The sequence below is a fragment of the Daktulosphaira vitifoliae genome, unplaced genomic scaffold, assembly GCF_025091365.1.
Source record: "Daktulosphaira vitifoliae isolate Bord-2020 unplaced genomic scaffold, ASM2509136v1 Scaffold_1, whole genome shotgun sequence".
Taxonomy (NCBI): domain Eukaryota; kingdom Metazoa; phylum Arthropoda; class Insecta; order Hemiptera; family Phylloxeridae; genus Daktulosphaira; species Daktulosphaira vitifoliae.
In genome coordinates this window covers 85,123,058-85,144,788 of record NW_026099572.1, presented here as the reverse complement: position 1 = coordinate 85,144,788, position 21,731 = coordinate 85,123,058, and the positions used below count along the sequence as shown (strand labels likewise).

The following is a 21,731-nucleotide window of genomic DNA, read 5'->3' as shown; positions in this document are numbered from 1 at the left end:
AAAATTGAAAAAATTTCCCTCGTTCCCCGTAAATGGGGGAAACCTCCAAAAAAATTACAAATTTAAAAATCACTAATTTTCGAAATTTTTCAATTTTTTTTACTAAAAACTGCCGTAACTTTTTCAAAAATGAACATATCAATATAATTATTTTTTTTATAGATGCTTGATGTCTTAACCTATTATTTGGTATATTTTTTTTGTAAATTTGACCTTTTTCCTGCCCTCAGGGGGGGATTTAAAATGACAACTTTTTCACAAAAAATTAACTTTTGAAAATGTTCCGGAAGGTCTGACACTTTTATATATATCTTAAATTAAAGCTAATGTAATATACTTTAATTTGAAAAAAAAAAATTTGACCTCTGGACTTGTCTTCACGGCGAAAATGGCTACCGAATGCTATTTTCGTGTGAAAATTCTCGATTTTATTATTTATATTATATTTAACTTTATAATGCTATAACTTATTGAAAAGTTTATGGATCCACACAATTTTTTTATGAGAAATAATATTTTTTAATAAACCCTTTTTCATTCGACATACTTTATCTTAATCGAGATATTAATAAGGAACCAGCAGATCAAGTAGCTTTTGGAATAAAACACCAATTTTTTTAAAATTAAACACTATCTAAAGATTTGCATAGAAGCGTTTATTTTTGATAGTGATTTTAATCACTGTCAGATATAATTATACTTGATCCAACTATACCACTGTGCCGCGACCTCCCTGTGCTGGATTTTTTATTATTAATATTACAATACAATTCAATTATTATAACACGAGTAGGGTTGGGAGGGATAATTGTGAATTGTGGTAATTGTAAATGAGGCACCGATAATCAATGTGTCCTCATTGCCACGGGATGTATTTATTACATGTTTTGTTCGTATTTGTTCCGTATCATCAATTAGTGGAAATTCTCAATAGATTATTTATTTTTAAAACTTAATTGCACAGTCGGTGGCAAATCCACATTATCCCAATTCCACAATATTATATCGATTATAACATTGCATTTACAATAATACAATATTTTGAAAAAAATACAAGTCCAAAAAAAAGTTATAACGTTACAAGTCGCGTGGGGGGGTCAATATGACCCATTTCAACTTTGATGGATATTTTAAGTCATACATTATTTTTTCGAAGGTATTTATTTATGAAAATCTATTCAATATTTCTATAAAAACCATCTTCTAAATTTATATCTATGTACACCTTTTATGCAATATAATACATCCATTTTTATTTATGTGGGGGTATGCTAGACCCCCACGCGACTGTTAAAGGGTTAAAGTATATTTTAAAATCTTTAATTTCGTATAGGTTTAATGTATGCAGTCTTTTCAGGATATTTCCAAATATTTTACAGGAAAAAAATAATTAAAACATACGTTTTTAACGTATGTTTTTAACCCATTACGGGTGGTTTTATTTTCAAACCCTTACTTTAATTAAGTTTCCTATTAAATTGTATAAAGGAATATCCAAAATAAGAATTTTTGGTCTAGTATATCATATTAAGTTAAAAAATGTCAAAATTTACCTAAAAAAATTGTAATTTTTCGGATGATTTCCTTAATTTACAGGGAACGAGTGAATTTTTAATATAAACAAATCAAAAATGAATAAGTAAAAAACTTTATTAATACAAATACAGAAGCATACACATTTCATCTTTTACAGACTGTTTATACTATTCTAAATAATTTAAACAATTATATAATACCTGTCGTAACACAGTAAAATGAAAAGGTGGGGTATAAAATGTAATGTGTGTACGAAGATGAAGATGAGGATGTGGTGCCTGCTGTCTAGATATTCACGTGCGTGTTGTCGTACAGCAGTCACCGTGCTCGGCCGACACTCCGGGATAGCTGTGGGTGTCGAAAGGCTGTTGTTATATAAAGGGAATAAGGGTAACACCTAGGTATGAGGTGCAGACGAAGTGCAAGACACAAATACTGGGCGTACCAGGTAAGGAGTATAACAAAGTACGAAGTGTAAGACACAAGTACTTCAAAGAGAGAACGGGGTAGCCGACTATAAGGTGCAGACGAAGTGCAAGACACAAATACTAGGCGTACCAGGTGAGGAAAAATAACAGAGTACGAGGTGTAGACGAAGTGCAAGACACAAGTACACTGAAATGTTGTGGAAGAGAGTAGATAGGTTTAAAAAGGAATAAACAAAGACTTTACTTTAAACAGTAAGCCGGACAGCGACAACCGAGTACTGAGACTGATGAATGACACAAGGCACTGGAGTCGACTGACCACGATGGTCAGGTCTATTGGGTTTTTATAATAATTAGAACTATTGCCAATTTGGCAATAAATATTATTTGTTAATTCATCAGTCTCAGGAAGCGGATGTGCTGTCTGCATTTTATTAAAATAATTCTCACAATAATGGTAACGTGACACCATCACATACCTAAAAGACATCTATAGTCATTTCATATACTTAGTATTTTTTAATTAACGAATTTTTTTCATTTTAGAAGAGAAGCTCCATTCTTACGCGTTCCCGCTCAATTCAAGTACTAAATGTTAATTAATAAAATTAAAAGCACCGAATATACTATACTTACAAAAATGAAAAATATGCTAATTTCAACATTTTCTCCTGATATTAATCTGAAAACAAAATGTAAAAATAAATGCAATAACTTCACTTAATTGTAATTAACTATGATTGATGATAATTTAACGCATACAATATTTTCTTTATTTAACATACTTTAGCAATTATTTTATTTTTAATTAAAATATTAAATTTTCGATTTAAGAACAACAAATTTAAATTTCTTATTACGCATTAAAAATATAAGTCTTACAGTTAAAATGATATTAATATTTAAAAAATTTATATTAGTTTATATAATATAAAATCTTATATACGTTAATATGACTGTGCAAATATTTTTTGACAAAACATTGTTATAAAAACATTTTTCATCATTTTACATGTAAATCTATAAATCACAAGATATAAATTCTTAGGTTTAGTGGAAAATTCTGTTGATTTTTATCGGTCAATTGTTTTGTGAAATAAAATAAAAATTTATTCAGTTGAAAAAAATAAGTAAATTAATTGCATTGTATTTTTTAATTATAATATAATTTTTAATTAAATTAGTAGCTATAAATAAACATAATTAAATTATGTTTATGCTATAATTAAATATAATTGAAATGTTTTTCATTATTCATAGCTTTTAATCGTGTTGCGAAAACTATAGAAATAGTATTTATAATTTTACGCGTTCGTAAAAAATATATTCTTTTAATAACTTACTAGGACCATTATAAACAAATAAAAAAATAATAATTTTTTTTTCCACTAATAAACCATTATGTTAAAATCATTTTTCGATTCGCCTTATTAAAATGTTTTTTATCATCAAAATAACGACAAAAATGTTTCTAATTGTTAAGTATCAAAATATTAAATTAGTTTAAATAAAATGAAATAAAAAAAATTATTTTATGATTTACCCTAAATTAAAAATCTTTGAAGAAACGTTTTAGCGACTTCTAGGTTTTAAGCTCAACTTTAATGAAATATAAAAATATCAAGAGATGTCAATATGTATTCAAAATGTCCTAAAATATTTACTTTATTGGATAATTAAAATCTTTTTTTATACTGCTGTAAAATATATATATTTTTTTTTAATTTTTACTATTTTATGTAATTATAATATTTTTAGTCTAAATATTGTTTTATATAAAATCAGCAGTTAAACCCATAAACCCTATTTACTTCACAAAACAAAGGTATATAGGACCGTCGGCATCAGCGTTACCCGATGTACACCACAAAGAGGTTGCACAATCGGATTTTGTACATCATATAACCCTTATAAGGGGCTTTTAGCAACAAAAATTTAAATTTGTAGAATGATTACCAAGAATAAATTAATGAATTATATACATCTACAATATTAAAAATGATGTGTAGAATTCTTAACTACTACAATAAATGACTAGTAACATGACTTTAATAGGAATAGAATGACTTAAGTATACGAACTCAAAAATAAAACGATTGGAATAGACGATCTAAAATCCAGACGCATTAATCAAATGTCAGACTCTCGTTTGCTACAATAGCGGTTTCTATTCTCATCAAAAGATCTATGTAGTAATCTACACTTTCTATCTTCTTTTGGTATATCTCACTTCAACATCCAACAGAAATCTGCTATCATAATCGCATCCCACCTTCCTTGATATCGAGTTTTCATGACTTTTATATCTTGGTGAAAGCGTTCGCCTTGCTCTTCACTAAAATCACCTAGATTTCTCACCCTGACCAGCCGCCGATACTGAAAAATCGACTCTCTGCACCGTAAAACGTTTACGCACACCTGCCATGAAGGCAGAAAAAACATAATCCAGGGATCACAGGCACACTCCGTTGGCCAACACGAGGAGGTGCCCTGGATACAGGCACACGTCGTAAGTCGGATGAATAAATTCCGCGAGTTTCTTTGCAAATCAAAATCCTGACATACTGGGTTTTTTTAGACAATGGATTCGGATTCAGCGACCCCAAAAAAATATGGTAAACATGGTCTGACTCCCGGACTCGGAAAAAAAAATGTCATGAAGTTTTTGAGGTAACGTTGAAACCCTGACATGCTGGAATTTTTAACCCTCGAATTTGGATTCAGCGACCAAAAAAACATATAAAAAACATGGTCTAACCCCCGGACTCAAATAAAATATTGTAATTTCGGTTTTCGGGTAAGAGTAGGAGTGCACCAAGGTTCTGCTTTAAGCCCTTACTTATTCTCTATAGTGATGGATGAAATTACTAGAGAAATACAAGGTGTAGCGTCAATCGTGGATAAGATAAGAGAAAATAGACTTAGATCGTTTGGTCATGTTATGAGAAGAGGAGAATCGGAAGCTGTAAGAACAGTTTTAAAAATGAATGTTGAAGGAAGAAGAGGTAGAGGAAGACCAAAAAAGAGATGGAGGGATGTTATTGAATGCGATATGAGAACAGCTGATGTGAGCGTAAAGGATGTGGGAGTTCGTGTCAATTGGAAGTTTGGGATAAGGGTGACCGATCCCAAGTAGTTGGTATTAAGGCGAGGAAGAAGAAGAATACTATATTTATTTTCCAAGTAATCGAGTGGTTTATAATGAACCGTATCATAATTTCTAATACATAGACTAATACATAAATCAATCTGTTGTATGTTATTGTATAGTTATTTTTATTAGTATTATTGTGATAAGCAGACGATCGGTTTTACTCATCAAAGAAAAATCATTCTCCTAATAAATGCCTCCCTATGCACATATAGCAAAATTTAGTTTTTATTAATTTATAGTTAAGCGACCTAAGTACCCTTCCTCTCGTAAAAAGAAAAATTCAGTCCACATTCGCAACATTTGGTTCAATTACGTATCGGATCAGTTTATGTAAAGTGCGTCTTAAATACGATATAATCGTATTTTCGTGTTAGTAAATAATACTTTAGTACATCGTGTAATATCGTGGTGGCTATTTGTGTATATTTAACAAATAAGTGTTATTATTAGCCGTGATATTATAGTGAGGAAGTCGTAGACGAGATAATTCGTAATTGTCAAGTACCAAGTTTGGATAATTAGGTGACCAACCTGTCCATTTAAAAATTTTCTCTCGAGGAAAAACTGCTGGAAGAGAGAAAATATTGTCATGGTAAGAGAATTACATTCTGTTACTAAATGTCGTTATATAAAATATATATATATATATAAATCTTATTATTAAAAGAAAAATAAAAATGTCCTATTCGTTAAGCACGCTTTTGTTTGGTGATTTAATAATAGCGTTTGTTGTAAAAAAAAAAAAGAGAGAGATCAGGGGGCCATATAAGCATACCATACATTGCTAGGGACCCGTAGCAATTCGCGAGCTCCGATTGGCTCTCTGGTACATGTGATAACATAATCGCCATCATAACATATTCAAATTTTGTCCTTTACTGTGACTTTGTCTAACTTTTGTATCCGTTGTAATTTGTTTCATTTATTCACTTAAAATGTTGTATCCAAAGATTAATGAAGTAGTTGAATATAGTGGGAGCAATATTAGCTTAAGATCATATTTATTTGCTTCTCTGATACTAAGTTCTTTGTAATTATTTACGTTTTTAATTAGTTTTATGGTTTTAATAGAGTGATTATGTGTCAATAAATGTTCAGCCACTGGAGATTTCTCAATTTCTTGATTTTTAATATTTCTTAAGTGCTCTTTAAACCTGACCCCTATATTTCTTTTTGTTTGTCCTACGTAACATTTATTACAACTTTCACATTGTATTTTATAAATGCCTGATTTCCCCCCTTCATCTACCTTATCTTTAGGGTTACCTAATAAATCTCTTAAATTATTACTCTTNATTTTATTTAAAATTTAAAAATAATTAATATTTTTAATAAAATGTAAAAAAATTAATTATTGAGATATAGCTATAGACCTAACGTATAACTATTATTTAAAAAAAAAATCAACTAAAAATATTAACTGGATCAAAAGTTATTTAAGTTGTCAGTGAGTGGTGGGCCACCCTGTATATATATATATATATTTTTTTTTTTGTTTTATCGAGGAATATTATGTTGTATATAAATATCAAGACAGTTATAATTATATAAGTTTGTACTTTCATCATCAGATCAGTACATTACTAATAATAATTTTTTATTATTTTAACTATGCTGTCCAACGTTAAATCACAGTTTCCAATATATTTATCAAAATTAAATGTTTACATAATCCCACGTATAATAACCTGCTGAATTTTTTTGTAATTATTCCATAATATAAACACAATTATTATAATTAGAATATTAATAATTTTTGTGTATACGAGCGGTGTATTTAAGGGAGATTTGGGCTCCCCTTGAATCAGCGCTATCAATATTTTTTTAGGCAACTTCTAAGGAATGAGGACCTAATGAACTTTTTTCTGGTCATCACTTTGATATTTAGCAAAAAAAAAAAATCAATAACATTTTTAATAAAGTAAAAAAAAAAACCCAGCACAGCGGGGTCGCGGCAAAGTGGTGCCGTGGTATAGTTGGATCAACTATAATGATAGCTGTCAGTAATTAAAATTATTATCAAAAATAAACGCTTCGATTCGCAATTCTTTAGATAGTGTTTAATTTTAAAAAATTGGTGGATTATTCCAAAAGCAACATGATTTGCTAGTTCGTTATTAATATCCTGATACAGATAAAGTATGTCGAATGAAAAAGTGATTATTAAAAAATATTATTTGTCATCAAAAAATTATGTTGATCCATACATTTTTCAATAAGTTATAGTATTATAAAATTAAAAATAAAAAAATAAAATCGAGAATTTTCACACAAAAATAGCATTTGGTAGCCAATTTCACCCTGAAGACAAAATAAAGTCCGAAATTTTTTTCTTGCATAATAAAGTATATTACATTAGCTTTAATTTAAGATATATATAAAAGTGTCAGACCTTCCGGAACATTTTCAAAAGTTAATTTTTTGTGAAAAAGTTGTCATTTTAAATCCCCCCCTGTGGGCAGGTTAAGGTTAAATTTATGAAAAAAATATACCAAATGAATAGTAATGATATTATGCATCTATTTAAAAAAGAATTATTAATAATTTATTGCACAGGACAGTTATGTTGTTTAAAATTTCTTTATTGGTTTTACAAATTATTAAATTATAAATACAAACACCACATACAAGGTTAAAGAGTATACCACTTAAATATACAAAAGGGTTTTACATAAAATACCAGAGGTATAAAAATTTAAGTTTTACTTTGAGTAGATTTAATATAGAGTTGTATTAGAGAAATAGTTACACGTGAGTTAATAATAACATATATCGTATAATTTCAAATGCGCACTCTGACGCATATACATACATATCGATAATTGTGATATCAACTACATGACTCATCTCAACAGAATATCTGTCATATCAGGATAATTAGAAGTAAGTTAAAACATTTATTTATATAATAATTGCAACAAAATTTCTTGACAACACATTTGACCGATTTGTGTCCAACATAATTATTTACTAGTAGTGATATTCTACTGGCAATATGATTTGAATAGTGGTACGTTCTTTATCGTGATGTCCCAATATCTTCCAAGTTATAACCAAACTACAAACAATCAGATAGCTTGGGGCATATAGTCCATCAAATATGGTATACCACTATTTTAGTTCGCTAGAATAGTGGTATACCATGTTTGATGCTAGTCGAACGTACGGAAGCGTTCAACACATTTCTCTTATTTAATGTGTAGGCGTAACAATATTTTTTATTAATTTTCTCTCTCTCTTTGTTTATTTTAATTTATAGACTAGGTTCTTTGCCTCATATTAATTTAATTTTTATTTTGTTTTATAAAGTCTCCTTAATTTAACTTAACGGTAATTTTCTTAAATATTGTAATTTATAAGTAATTTGCTTATAATAAATTTCCTAACTTTAATTCTTAAATCAAGTTTTGGTAACCTCGTGGCTGATTTAAACATTTCTTATAAAATATTGGTCTATTGGTAATATAATGTCGTAATATGCTCAATGCTTTGCATTACGCATCTTACAATTATTAATAAAAATGTATAATCTGTATTTTAAATAACTTGTAAACAAACAAATGATTTATCTGTAATAACAAATACGATGTGTCAACACAATTTCTTATTATTTATTTATATATGTTATCTCAATATAATTATCATGTAATGTATAATAAATACAATAAACTAAAAAGATCACTAAAAGCGCTGACAACAATATCCCTGGATTGAGGGTACTATCATTTTACTATAAAAAGCACTGACATCCTTTCAGACAGAGGAGAGTCAGTGAGAGACTCCAAGAAGGAGGAGAGTCAGGGAAAGACTCCAGAGAGATGAAAAAAAGAAGAAGTGACAGCGACCAAGAGAGTTCGTTTTCTTCGGATTGAAATAAGAATAAAAAAAGTAACAATTATCAGTCTCAGCCCTGTGTTGTTGTCGGCTGACTTTTATGTGTTTTATTTATATATGAAAAGAACTTGCTTTAATTAATTATCTTTTGACGAAGTGCGAATTAAATACTTTTAAACATATATAAACATATCGAGATAATTATCAAATCATTTTACAAGCAATTTGCAAGAATAAGAGAAGTAAATAATTTTATGTCATCTCAATTATTTGGAGTATATAAGTTTGAGTAAAGGATGACAAAGCAATAGATCATTTATTAAATTAATATTTTAGAGTGTCAATTTTGACTGGTTGGTTAAAGAAATTATACATAATCACGTTATATGGTATTCGTGAACTGGCTCTGCCGTTTCGTTGCCTTAAAGATGTTTAAAAAAACTTAGCGTGATTTCTACTGTATAAATTAGGCTTTGGAATTCGTGGACTGGCTCTGCCGTCTCGTTGCCGAGGTATTCGTGAACTGGCTTCGCCGTTTCGTTGCCTCTTAGTTAGGACATTAGAAACTAATCAGACAAAAGTTTATTATACCTCTATAAGAGGAACTTAACATATATTTTTATATCTACTTGTCATTGTCGTTCTAAACCCTCGAACCATACGATTCCAATAGAACCACAACATCAGGTTTTCACTAAACCCATCAACCATTCATTCATTTTCATTATTTATATTTTACCAACTTTTTGCCTTTATATTTTTTGAATTATAACAATAAGTTAATTATTTCAAACTTTGTTATTGTCATATTGAACAAATAATGTTTAATAGTTTGTTTAAAAGTCAAAGTTAGAATCTTACCATTATTATTGAAATAAATTAATAGATTTTTAATACTATTTTATAGTTGATGGTAAAACTGTGTCCAGTTGAATCTAATAAGTGTTTTACTCATTTACAAAATAGCATGCGAAAATAGCTATAAGTATTAAAATTTATTGTCGATCAGTCGCTAAAAATTCAATATTTCATATTACTTGCTTATACTCATATTTGTAATCACTCAAAAACTTAAAATTGTCTAGTCATTTAAGAAACGAACTGGTTCCTTAATTTAAAATCATATTAAAAAAAACTCACAAAATAGTAAATTAGTTGTACATATGACTTCTTGTTCCTCGCTTCACAAAGTTTCTTAATAAATTGTTTTTACTGGTTCTCAGACTCATAACTTAAAGAAATATTTTGCAATATTAGACTTTATTAGGTATTAAATATTTGTTTTTTAGAAGCGATTTATTTAATGAGGTGACTGGTATTACCCATTGAACCTAGTTCCACTAGTCTTCCCTAACCACAGAAATAAATTAGTTTTGTCTTTTAATTTTCTTTTAATTGTCTATCTAGCTGTTGTCTATCAAATTTGCCTTATATACAGTCCACTAGAAAATATACAAAATAATTTGGTCATTTAACCAGTGCCAAAGGCTCGATATAATGTATTACTGATCACTATTATTTATAATTTGGTAATTGCGTTAACTTTAAGAAAATAAATATTATAAAAATTTCTCATGAATTTAGTAAGTGCAGAATAGGTGTTTAAAGTTTTCATAAATATTTAATTAGAAACTGTTACGTCGCTATTTAGGGGTTTAGCCTAAATGCCCGTCGACAGTATTCTAAGGGACCAACGGGGGATAGCTGGCTAGGCTATATCTACCTTAGGTACTGAAGTTTCCTATTTAATTTATATTCCCTTAAAGAAACTACCAAGGGCCACACTACAATATATATATATATATATAACACTTTACGTTAACAACGATATAAATAAATATTTATTAAGCAATTGAAATATTAAATAGATAATACAACCTGCTGGACACCTAGAGATATTATAATCCAACAGGGAGCTGACGGCGACACACACACACACTATAATATACGGGGTAGCAAAGTTAAGTTAATTATCAGGCAAAAGTAGTGATCGCGAAGATGGTAAAATGTCAACTGTCGATAGGGATATCTTACTATGGCACATTGGCCGTGAATTGCAAAAAGTGTTTATGTGTGCAGTCCGCCCTCCTGTTAGTATTGTTGTATGTCACTGTGTTAATTATATATATATATATATATATGTCTATTAAACGGTGCAACGATGTTATGGGAGACAGAGATATGGGCACATGCAAATGTGATCGTATCAAAACTCAGTTGGTCTCTTGGTTAATGTAGTGCGTTTACAGTAACGAAATATAAATCTACATTAAGTTAGATCTCTAAGCCATTTGCACTTAAATCGTGTCGTACAATTACCAGGAATAATATTTTTTGAAAGTCTTTTTATTAAGAGATTATAGTGAGAGGCTAGATGAGAGTTATTATTCTAAAATAATAAATGCTACTTAATGAGATATAATTTTTTTTTTCAATATTATTAACTGTATAACATTTATCTTCTTTAAACCATTTTTAATATAAATTATCTCTAAAATTAGATAGTTCTTCTGTTTCAGCGATAACTCCAATAGTTTTATTATACTTATTTAGGAAGAGATAAATACACTTTTTGCCGTCCATATCTTCTTCAGAGTATTTGAGCCCGTTCTTGTCAAATAACATCCATTTATTTTCATTATAATATAAAAAGATGCATGTATCCAGATAATATGCTGCAGCAAAATATTCTACCACACTACATGAACTAATTACATTACCTAAAATTTATATAAACACTTAATACTTCTGTTATTTTATTTTCAAATTTTTTTTGTATAATAAAATGTCCAAGCAACAATGTAGTTTCTAAGATTCGGTAAAAATTAAATATTATAATATATTAAAGGTTATTCATATAAATTTTAGAATATTTATTTTATTTAAAGTTCTTTATTCTATTAGTAATGACATAAACAAATTTGAATGTGTTGTGTCGTTCAGTGGCTTCTGCCCGTAAGGTTTTCACCAATGAAGACACATAAATTCAACAAAGTTGAATTCACCACTAGCCGAGGTTCTACTAGACTCGAACATAGTATAATTTAAATGTAAATGATTTTTTTAAATTATACCAATGATCTATTTACTAAATTCATACCTTCACTCTAGGGGAAAGGAATAAAGAACTGATAGAATAGAAGTGTGGGCGATGATGTTTTTATGTTATATTCAATTTAGTCAAATAATAACAAGTTTAAATAATAGCTAAGTGGTCTTTTATGATAACGATATTCGCAGGTAAACAGCATTTATTATTAATAGTAATAAGGCCCATTGTTGTGAGTTAATAAATACACTAACTGGCAATACAGAAAGTTTATCTATTGAAAGTCATAATTGACAATAAAAAATCCGTGATTGTGACAGCGATGTCATAAAAAATCAATAAGCTAAATGTATTTGTTACACCTTCGTATATTTATACAAGTGTATTAACTCAAAAATTTGAAACTTTAAAGTTTTATATCTAATAAATGAATAAAGTTTTATTAAAAATTCAAATAACATGTATTATTAAATTAAAAACTTAAACATTTTATTAAATTTAAAATATGCGTTAATATTTCAAAAAACAAAATTGACACCCTTACAAGGCATAAGATATGAAATTAAAAAGTATTACATAGTTAATAATTCCAGAATAATCTGTAGCAAATGACAACAAAAAAAAAAAATGTTTCAATTATTTTTATTCTGTAAATAATTGAGTGGGTTATAATAAAAAAATTACTTTGTATTTATCCATTTATAATATACAGAGTGATTTTTTTATCATAACTCACTCAATTACCTACAGAATAAATACAATTGACACGACCCGCGTCGCTTCGTTATACACGATGCCCCGTGACTCGTGCCATCTTTATCAGCCGTCGAACTTTAACGAGTGTTTGACTGACCAACACCGCGTGTCATACGCTACGGTGCTAAGTCCAGCAAATCTATTCGGTTTGTTTTATTTTTTGTTAAAATAACCTGTTGCCGCTCATTTAATATGAATAATACGGGTCTCTACTCTCAAAACCAATGTCGACCACATTTTTGCAACGGGAGTCGTGTCATAATTTAAACTTTTTTTTTTTTGTTACCTTTAGTTACACATTATTCATGAATTATTAAGTATTTACAACTTTTTATCCCTTATGCCTTGTAAGGGTGTCAACTTTGTTTTTTTTAAACTGGAACATGTATTTTGAATTAAATAAAATGTTTGGATTTTTAAGTCAATAGTAAATGGCATTTGAATTTTTAAATTAACTTTATTAGTTTATTAGATATAAATACTTAATGTTTCAAATGTTTGAGTTAATATACATGTATAATACACAAGGGATTAAAAATACAGGTGGCTAATTAGATTTTTATGACATTGCTGTCACAGTCACGGATTGTTTATTATCAATTATGACTATAAATAGATATACTTTCTGTATTGTCAGTTAGTGTATTTATAAACTCATAACAATGTGCCGTAATACCATTGATAATAACAATGCTGTGTACCTGCTAATATCGATATCATAAAAGACCAATTAGCTATTATTTGAATTTGTTATTATTTGATTAAATTGAATATAACATAAAAACATCACCACCCACACTTCTATTCTATCAGTTCTTTATTTAAATAGCTAATTAGACCTGTATTTGTAATCCCTTGTGTATTATAAATGTATATTAACTCAAAAATTTGAAACTTTAAGTGTTTATATCTAATAAAATTAAAACTATATTAAAAATATTATTAATTTAAAAAAACTAAAAAATATTAAAAATATTAAACTCAAATATTTTTGAGTTTAATATTTTTAATATTTTTTAGTTTTTTTAAATTAATAATATTTTTAATATAGTTTTAATTTTACTTAATTAACTAGCCACAAGTGATCAATTTTTATTTTATATCTAATAAACAAATAAAGTTATACTAAAAATTTAAAATGCCATGTATTATTAAATTAATAACTCAATCATTTTATTAAATTCAAAATATGTGTTCCCATTTAAATAAACAAAGTTAGCACCTTTACAAGGCATAAGGGATAAACATAAAAAGTTGTAAATAGCTAATAATTCAAGAATAATGTGTAACTAAAGAAAACCAAAAAAAAAAAAGTTTAAATTATTATTACTCTGTAAGTAATTTAGTGGGTTATGATAAAAAAATCCATCTGTATATGGATAAAAAGGACTATTGAAGCTAGTTTGACAATTCAAAATCGTTTATTTAACGTTGGAGGCAAAATTTCAAAATAAATATAAATTTATAATCAATTTAGGTTAGATTCATGTAACTTTTATAAAAATGCGTGAACATATTACTATGAAAAACCTTTGTAAGGTAATTTCATATAACATTAATATAGAAATACTAAATAAAAAATATAAAAAATAGTAAATAATACAAAACTAGCATATTTTTTACTACGGTAGCCATTTTCCCCATGAAGACAATATAAAGTTGGACATTTTTTTTTTTAGCTTTGATATGAATCTGCGAAGGTATATTTTCACAATGATGTGTTTTCTTTTGTCTGTTACACTTTTTCTCAGCTTTCATCGGACCTATTTCTTACAACCTCAAGTCAAAATATCACAAATTGTATATAGTTGAAGAAATTTCCCTTAAAAGTTGTAAAAATTTCCCTCGTTCCCTGTAAATAGAGAAAATCTCCGAAAAATTGCAATTTTTTAAATAATAAATGTTGATTTTTTTCCTCTTAAAACTACCATAACTTTTTGAAAAATAAACGCACCAAAATAATTGTTTTTTTTAATAAAAAACTTAGGTATTTTCCTTTTATTTGATTTAATTTTTTGAACCATTTTCCTTTATACAGGGGAATTTTAAATCTTTAAATATACCAGTAAATAATAGAAAACGTTCAACTTAATTTTGACAATGTTTCGGAAGTATTCCGAGCTTTAAATATATGGTAAAGTAAGGGTTATGATAATTATTATATGTTAGAAAAAAAACGATAATACAGTAGGGTCGTGGCACAGTATGGACGTGACATAGTGGGACAAGTATAAATGATATCTGACAGTGATTAAAATCACTATCTTAAGAAACGCTTCATTGCAAATCTGTAGATAGAGTTTGATTTTAAGAAATCGATGGATTATTCCAAAAGCATGGTTAACTCCTATTTTTTGTTCTACTTTGACTGCCATTTTCACATAAAAAGTATGACGTCAATACAATTTATTTTTTTTGAACTTCTAGTATAAAATATGCTTTATTTTAAAATATATTTAAAAGACACAATATTTCCGGAACATTTTCAAAATTTAAGTTGAAAAAGTTCTACTTTGTATACAAATTTTCAAAAATTCAAAAAAGCTTTTCTTAACTTTGAAGAAGAAAAATAATTATAATAAGTATAAATTTATATTTAATGTAAATTAGTTAGATTCATGTAAATTTTATATTTATTAGTGTACTCATTACTATGGCAAACACTTATAAGCTATTTTAAATATATAAAATTTAAACACAAAAATAGCATGTTTTTTTAATTACGGCAGTCATTTACATAAAGAAGATAGGTGGTTAGGACTATTTTTTTTTAATTTATAGTACGTAACATAAGGTTAAATTTAAAATATGTTTTAAAGACACAGTATTTCCGGGACATTTTCAAAAGTTGAGTTTTGTAAAAAGTTGCTATTTTGAAACCTCATTTTGTGGGCTGGTTAAGGGTTACATTATCAAAAATATTATATCAAATAAAAGAGAGTTACTTAAAGTTTTAATATTAAAAAAAATATTTTGATTTATTTATTTTCAATAAGTTGTGACAATTTTTAGAAAGAAAAATGAAAAATATTTTGAAATATACCGATTTTAAAAATCGTAATTTTTAGGAAGATTTCAACCATTTATCCGGAACAAATGGAAAACGAGGGAATTTTTTACAATCTTTGAAGGTAATGTCTTCAACTACTTACAATTTGTGATCTTTTGACGTATCGCTAAGAAAAATCAATCCAGTGAGAGCTGAGAAAAAGTAATGATAGACACAAAAGAAAATTAATAAATAAACACATCATTAATACCATGTAATCTACGCATCGAATCTAAAAAAAAATTGTCCCGACACCTTTACTTCTATGAGGAAAAGGCCGCCGAATTGATTAAAAAGTGATTTTTATGTAAAAATCACTGTTTAAAGTGTTAATATTTTAATATTTTTGTAATAATACTAATAAATTAGTAAGACATCGACTTCTAGTATATAGTAAATGAATAAATGTATATTAAGTTTATAATAAATTACATAAATATCGTGGATAGTCCGCACGGAGATAGTAGAAGGACAACTAACTTATATTACTATTCATACTGTTGACACAACGTTCGATCAACAGTATCAATCGATAATCAACGATAAGCTGACCCCTCCGCTACTTTTATACGCCGTATAAAAAACTATACATGACACTTTGTTAAAATGTACGATGCAAAATCATTTTTTTTTTTAGATTTAAAATTTAGGTATTGCTCTTTCATTTGGTATATGTTTTTTTTTTAATTGTGACCATTTATCTCCCGCAAAATAGCTACTTTGCACACAAATAAAACTTTTTCAACTTAACATTTGAAAATGTTCCGCAAATACCAAAATTTTCATTTATAGAATGTTCAGAAATTATGGAAATGGTTTTCTACTGTTCTCATTGTCTGTAACAACTAACTTGTTTCCTTACTTACTGAGTACTCTGTTTATCTAATATTTAATTTTATGTAATATACTTAACTATAGAAAAAAAAAAATTCGAAATATTGATTTTCTTCTTGGTGAAAATGGCTACCTTATTCGAAAGTATGCTATTTTTGTTTTAAAATTCTTCATTTTTTATTTTATTTTATTTTAAAATACCTTACATGGGTAGTACACTGATATTCATGAATATTATATAAATTTAATTGACATAGAGCTTAAAGTAAAAATTATTTAAATGTTTTTGATTCTTTTAAGTCGTGAAAAATAACTTTGAAATTTTGAATTAGCTTAAATTGCCATTTTTATCTCCCGAAAAATACGATGAACAGGTTCCGCGTCAGTAAAACTTATGTATTCAACGCTTGGGGTACGAGGTTCGAACCCGCCTATGAGAGTGAACTATTTTTGTATTTGGTAACATGATGCTATATAAATCATAAATTATATAATTATATTTTAAAGTTATTTACTGTCGAATTAGGTTTGATATGTTAATAGTTTTCAACTACAAAATTAAAACATTTTACTATGTAGTTAATTATTTTTTATTCTATTTGTGTATATTACTACCAATATAAATAATTTCTAAAAAAAATGATTGTTAGTTTCTTCTGAATTTAACGATAGATTTTTACAATTATAATCAAATTTAATAATACACTCAATTGAGTAGATCTTTTTAACAACTTTGTATTGATTGGTTTTATAGTTAAAGAAAATCATTAAAATTAATTAAGTTTTGAATATTACAATTAAAAAAATCTTTTTAAACGCTAAAAGTTACTTAGAAATTTTTATTATGACTTCTATTTAAGTGATCGATTAGGATAAAAATGAAAAAAAATATTGTGCTTGACTGATGAATTTATTATAAATAGTAATTATAAAATTTCCTGATTACATATTAACCTTAACAATACCATTTTTTTATATTTTATAAAATTTTGTATTAAATGATGCCAATTTAAAACTTGAGCTAAAAATTATGGTATTAACTATACAATTTTTTTATTACATTATTAGAAAAATAAAGCCTTATTTTCTATAATATACATTGCTACACATTTTATTTTCGCTTGTAAAATCAACCCTTATGATTCCTGCACCTAGAGTCAGTCACTCTAAATATAGCCCTGCATCTAAAATTAAAAACCAAGCACAATGGGTTCACGGTACAATGGTGACGTGACATAGTTGGATCAATTATATTGATATATGACAGTAATTAAAATAACCATCATGAAAAACGCTTCGATGCAAATCTTTGGATAGTGTTTAATTTAAAAAAATTGGTGGATTATTCAAAAGCTAAATGATCCTTATTTCCTTATTTATATCCTGATTAAGATAAAGTATGTCGAATAAAAAAGGAATTATTAAAAAATATTATTTCTCATAAAAAAATTGTGTTGATCCATACACTTTTCAATAAGTTATAGCATTATAAAGTTTAAAATGTAATAAATAAAATCCAAAATTTTCACACAAAAATAGCATTAGGTGACTATTTTCACCGTGAAGATAAAATTAAGTCCGAATTTTTTTTTTTTTTTATAATAAAGTATGTAACATTAGCTTTAATTTAAGGTATATATAAAAGTGTCAGTATTTCCGTAACACTTACATAATTTAAGTTGAAAAAGGAAATTTTTTGTGAAAAAGTTGTTATTTAAATCACCCCCTGTGGGAAGGTAAAGGGTTATATTTATAAACAAATTATACCAAATGATTAGAAAAGACATCAAGCATCTATAAAAAAAATTATATTTGTTCATTTTTGAAAAAAGTAATTGCAGTTTTAAGAAAGAAAAATTGAAAAAATTTTGAAAATTAGTGATTTTTAAATTTTTTTTGGAGGATTCCACCATTTACTGGGAACGAATGAAACTTTTTCAATTTTTAAGGGTAATGTTTTCGACTAGAAACAATTTGTGATCATTTGACGTATCGTTGAAAGATATCCGTACCGTGAGAGCTAAGAAAAAGTGGTAATAGACCTCCTCAGCTCGCATGGAAGCTAATAACTATTTTCAATTATATTTTTTTTATACCTTCGACGTTGTCTGTGTAATAGCTAAAATCTTTTCTACAAAGTGGGCATTTATTTTCATCTCTAATTAGTAGTGTATCAGCACAGTTTTTACATAAACAGTGACGGCATTTATTCAAAATAACAAGTACATCAGGTTTATTGAAACAAATTGGACATTCTTCAGCTTTAACTAAAAATGTTTATATATAATAAATGTTTTAATATTGTTTAGAATAAATATATTTTTTGATTACGAATTACCATATATCAGTATTTACATAATAAAATATGAATGGCACTATTATTTTTAAAAACCTTACTTCTTATTACAATTGGAAATAAAATATTTTTCAATCTTACAATTATAATGTTAACATTAATGTTTTTTATAAGTGACTAAAGACTAAATGTCAATAAAACATACCTGGATTTACAAATGTTATATTATGATTTAAATATTCATTTAAAGATTCTTCATCACGAAAAAGTTTATTAATGTCATCATTTGTATTTATGCTCTAGATTTATAATATATAAAACAATTTAATATATTAGTAATAATTGTATTTTAAATTATATATTTTAACATACTGAACAAATGTTTTTTTGTAGTGATGTACTAAATTTTGTATCTCCACATATTAGGTCAGACAATACTTTGTATAAATCTTGATATTTGTAAGTTTGAAAATAAGGTAACACAAATGGCATATCTTTTTTAAACGTATATCCCAAACTTTCACATTTGTTTTTTCTCCACTCTTTATCAACTAAATTGAATTTAAATTTAAAATTTAATTTGACTGCATAATAGTCCATTTCTGTTTTATCATTCATCTTAACACGTGTTAAATATTCTATTGTCTGCAAATAATAAAAAATTCTGAACATAATTATCGAGATGAAGATCAAAGAATTATACATTAAGTATAAACTCAATATATTTACGTCTTAGCACATAGGGTTTGAACTTTTTCTTGTAAGACATTAACGTTAACGTTAGAGACAAGTTGATACACTTGGATTTAAAAATATTGAACAAATACAATGCCCGATGGTACTCATGCGTGTTAGTTAACGTTAGTTGTTTTAAGTCAGGCTATGTGAATGTAAAGAATTAAGATGAGTGAGCTGTACGAATGAATGTAGAATGAATTTTCAAAACATATAACTTATAAATATGTTATACATGAATCATACAATTTTATACATTCCAATATGGATAGGGTAACTCTTAATACTAATGCCACAATGGCACTGATATAAACAAATAATAAATTATAAATAGACTGATAAAGGATTGACATGAATAATATATATTTAATTTGATGTCTAATAGATATTGAATTATAGACAACTGTATAATGAGTGGTAAATGTATTATTACAATAAATCTTAAAATGAAGATGAACAAGAATTATTTTTATCAGCTAATTGTAACGACTGATGATATTGCTGAATATTAAATGGATCAAATGAAATCAAATGCAATTAACTGATCAACTTGTACAATATACTGTAAACGATACTGTGATTTATATCAGAAAACAAGAAGTCCAAAAGGCAATTTACTGAGAGCGCAATAGGGTGCGACAATAGCAAAGATGATATTTTACTTTTTATAAAAAACTATGATCTCGCAAGTTGTATAGACCTTATAACTAAAATACGCTAAGATAGTGGCAAAAATGTAGACATAGGAAAATAATAAAAATTAGTTTACAAAGTAAAGAATCAACCAATGTTCACATAGTTACAATGAATTAATTTAACCAAAGAAATTTAGACATGCATTGACCCTGGCCAGGAACTTAAACTAAGGGGAATCAATTAATGGGGGGATCAAAATACAAAACAATTAATTAAAAAGGAAAACAAATAATTAATTAAATATAACGCTTGCCTTGATTTGTCGATACGACTGCGACGGCGGCGACGAAGACGTTTTATTTTTGACAACATGGACGAATATCGCTATGATTGTCAAATTAACGGTCGGTAGGTCTTTTCCGGAGGTTCGGTGGTGGTCGAATTCGGTTGACGGTCGGTGTCGGTTGACGGTCGGTATCGGTGTGTTTTAGGTAGGCGGTAGTTGAGAAAAACAAAACAAGATTAATTATTTACAGTGATTCCCAAACATACCGCCCACCTTGAAGAACCGTAGGTCTCCAATGATTCAATGGTAACAAACAAAGTTTTACCACTGGTCGGCTGAGAATTTTTCCGGTTGAGGTTCGGACGTGAGCCACTCGTACGACTCCATCGGCTCCGGGAATAGTTTTTATTACTCTAGCAGTGATCCAAGTGAGGGGAGGTGTCGGCTCTTTGAGAAGGACCAAATCTCCTACCTCTAAGTTGGGCGCCGAACGCGTCCATTTTGATCTTTCTTGAAGAGTATGTAGATACTGTTTCTGCCATCGTGACCAAAAATGCTGGGTGATCTGCAAGATCAAAGCCCAGCGTTTCCCGATGCTGATCTTAAGCTGATCGTCGGTAAAGGATGGGGACGGTACGGTGACCAATGGTTCCAAAGTTAAAAGATGTCCTGCGGTTAATGGAGTAAAGTCGTTAGGGTCGGCTGACATGGCACTTAACGGCCTTGAATTTAGAGTGGCCTCGATCTGATGTAAAACGGTATTAAGTTCTTCATAACTAAGGATTCGGTCTTGTATGGTTCGGTAAAGTAAAGATTTGGTTGACTTCACATTTGCCTCCCACAGTCCTCCCATATGAGGAGCAGCGGGTGGGTTGAAATGCCAATTAATTTGGTGGCTTACCGCATAATTGACAAATGTTGACTTGTGTAGTATAGCGTCGACTTCTGTTAAGTAACGCTGAGTACCTACAAAGTTGGTTCCGCAGTCACTGTAAATGTCCGTACAGCGTCCTCTTCGACTGATAAATCGGCTTAACGCCGTGTTAAACAGTGGGTTAGACATGTCTGAGACAAGCTCGATATGAACGGCAGTCGTAGCCATACATATAAAGATGCAAATGTATGCCTTTGTTATTTT

The 21,731-nt window shown here is 28.1% G+C and overlaps 2 protein-coding genes across 4 annotated transcripts in view; one reads left to right on the top strand and one right to left on the bottom strand.

Moving 5' to 3' along the window:
- Positions 1-21,731, top strand: part of LOC126894565 (uncharacterized) — a 271,452-nt gene that overhangs the window by 37,244 nt on the left and 212,477 nt on the right. The window contains exon 5 of one of the 2 annotated variants that reach the window (XM_050665677.1): positions 2,511-2,768. The exons of the other annotated variant lie outside the window; for it this stretch is intronic. The gene's annotated coding sequence lies outside the window, so the exon portion shown is untranslated. Of the gene's footprint in view, positions 1-2,510; positions 2,769-21,731 lie in introns of those variants that run through there. 2 annotated transcript variants of the gene reach the window in all.
- LOC126894557 (uncharacterized) overlaps positions 11,361-21,731 on the bottom strand; it is a 28,167-nt gene continuing 17,796 nt past the window's right edge. For both annotated transcript variants that reach the window (XM_050665666.1, XM_050665665.1), the window contains exons 2-5: positions 19,309-19,581; positions 19,142-19,235; positions 18,737-18,907; positions 11,361-11,672 (exon numbers count right to left, since the gene is read on the bottom strand). In XM_050665666.1, the coding sequence (XP_050521623.1) occupies positions 11,428-11,672; positions 18,737-18,907; positions 19,142-19,235; positions 19,309-19,581 (783 nt within the window). In that variant the 3' untranslated portion in view covers positions 11,361-11,427. The remainder of the gene's footprint in view (positions 11,673-18,736; positions 18,908-19,141; positions 19,236-19,308; positions 19,582-21,731) is intronic.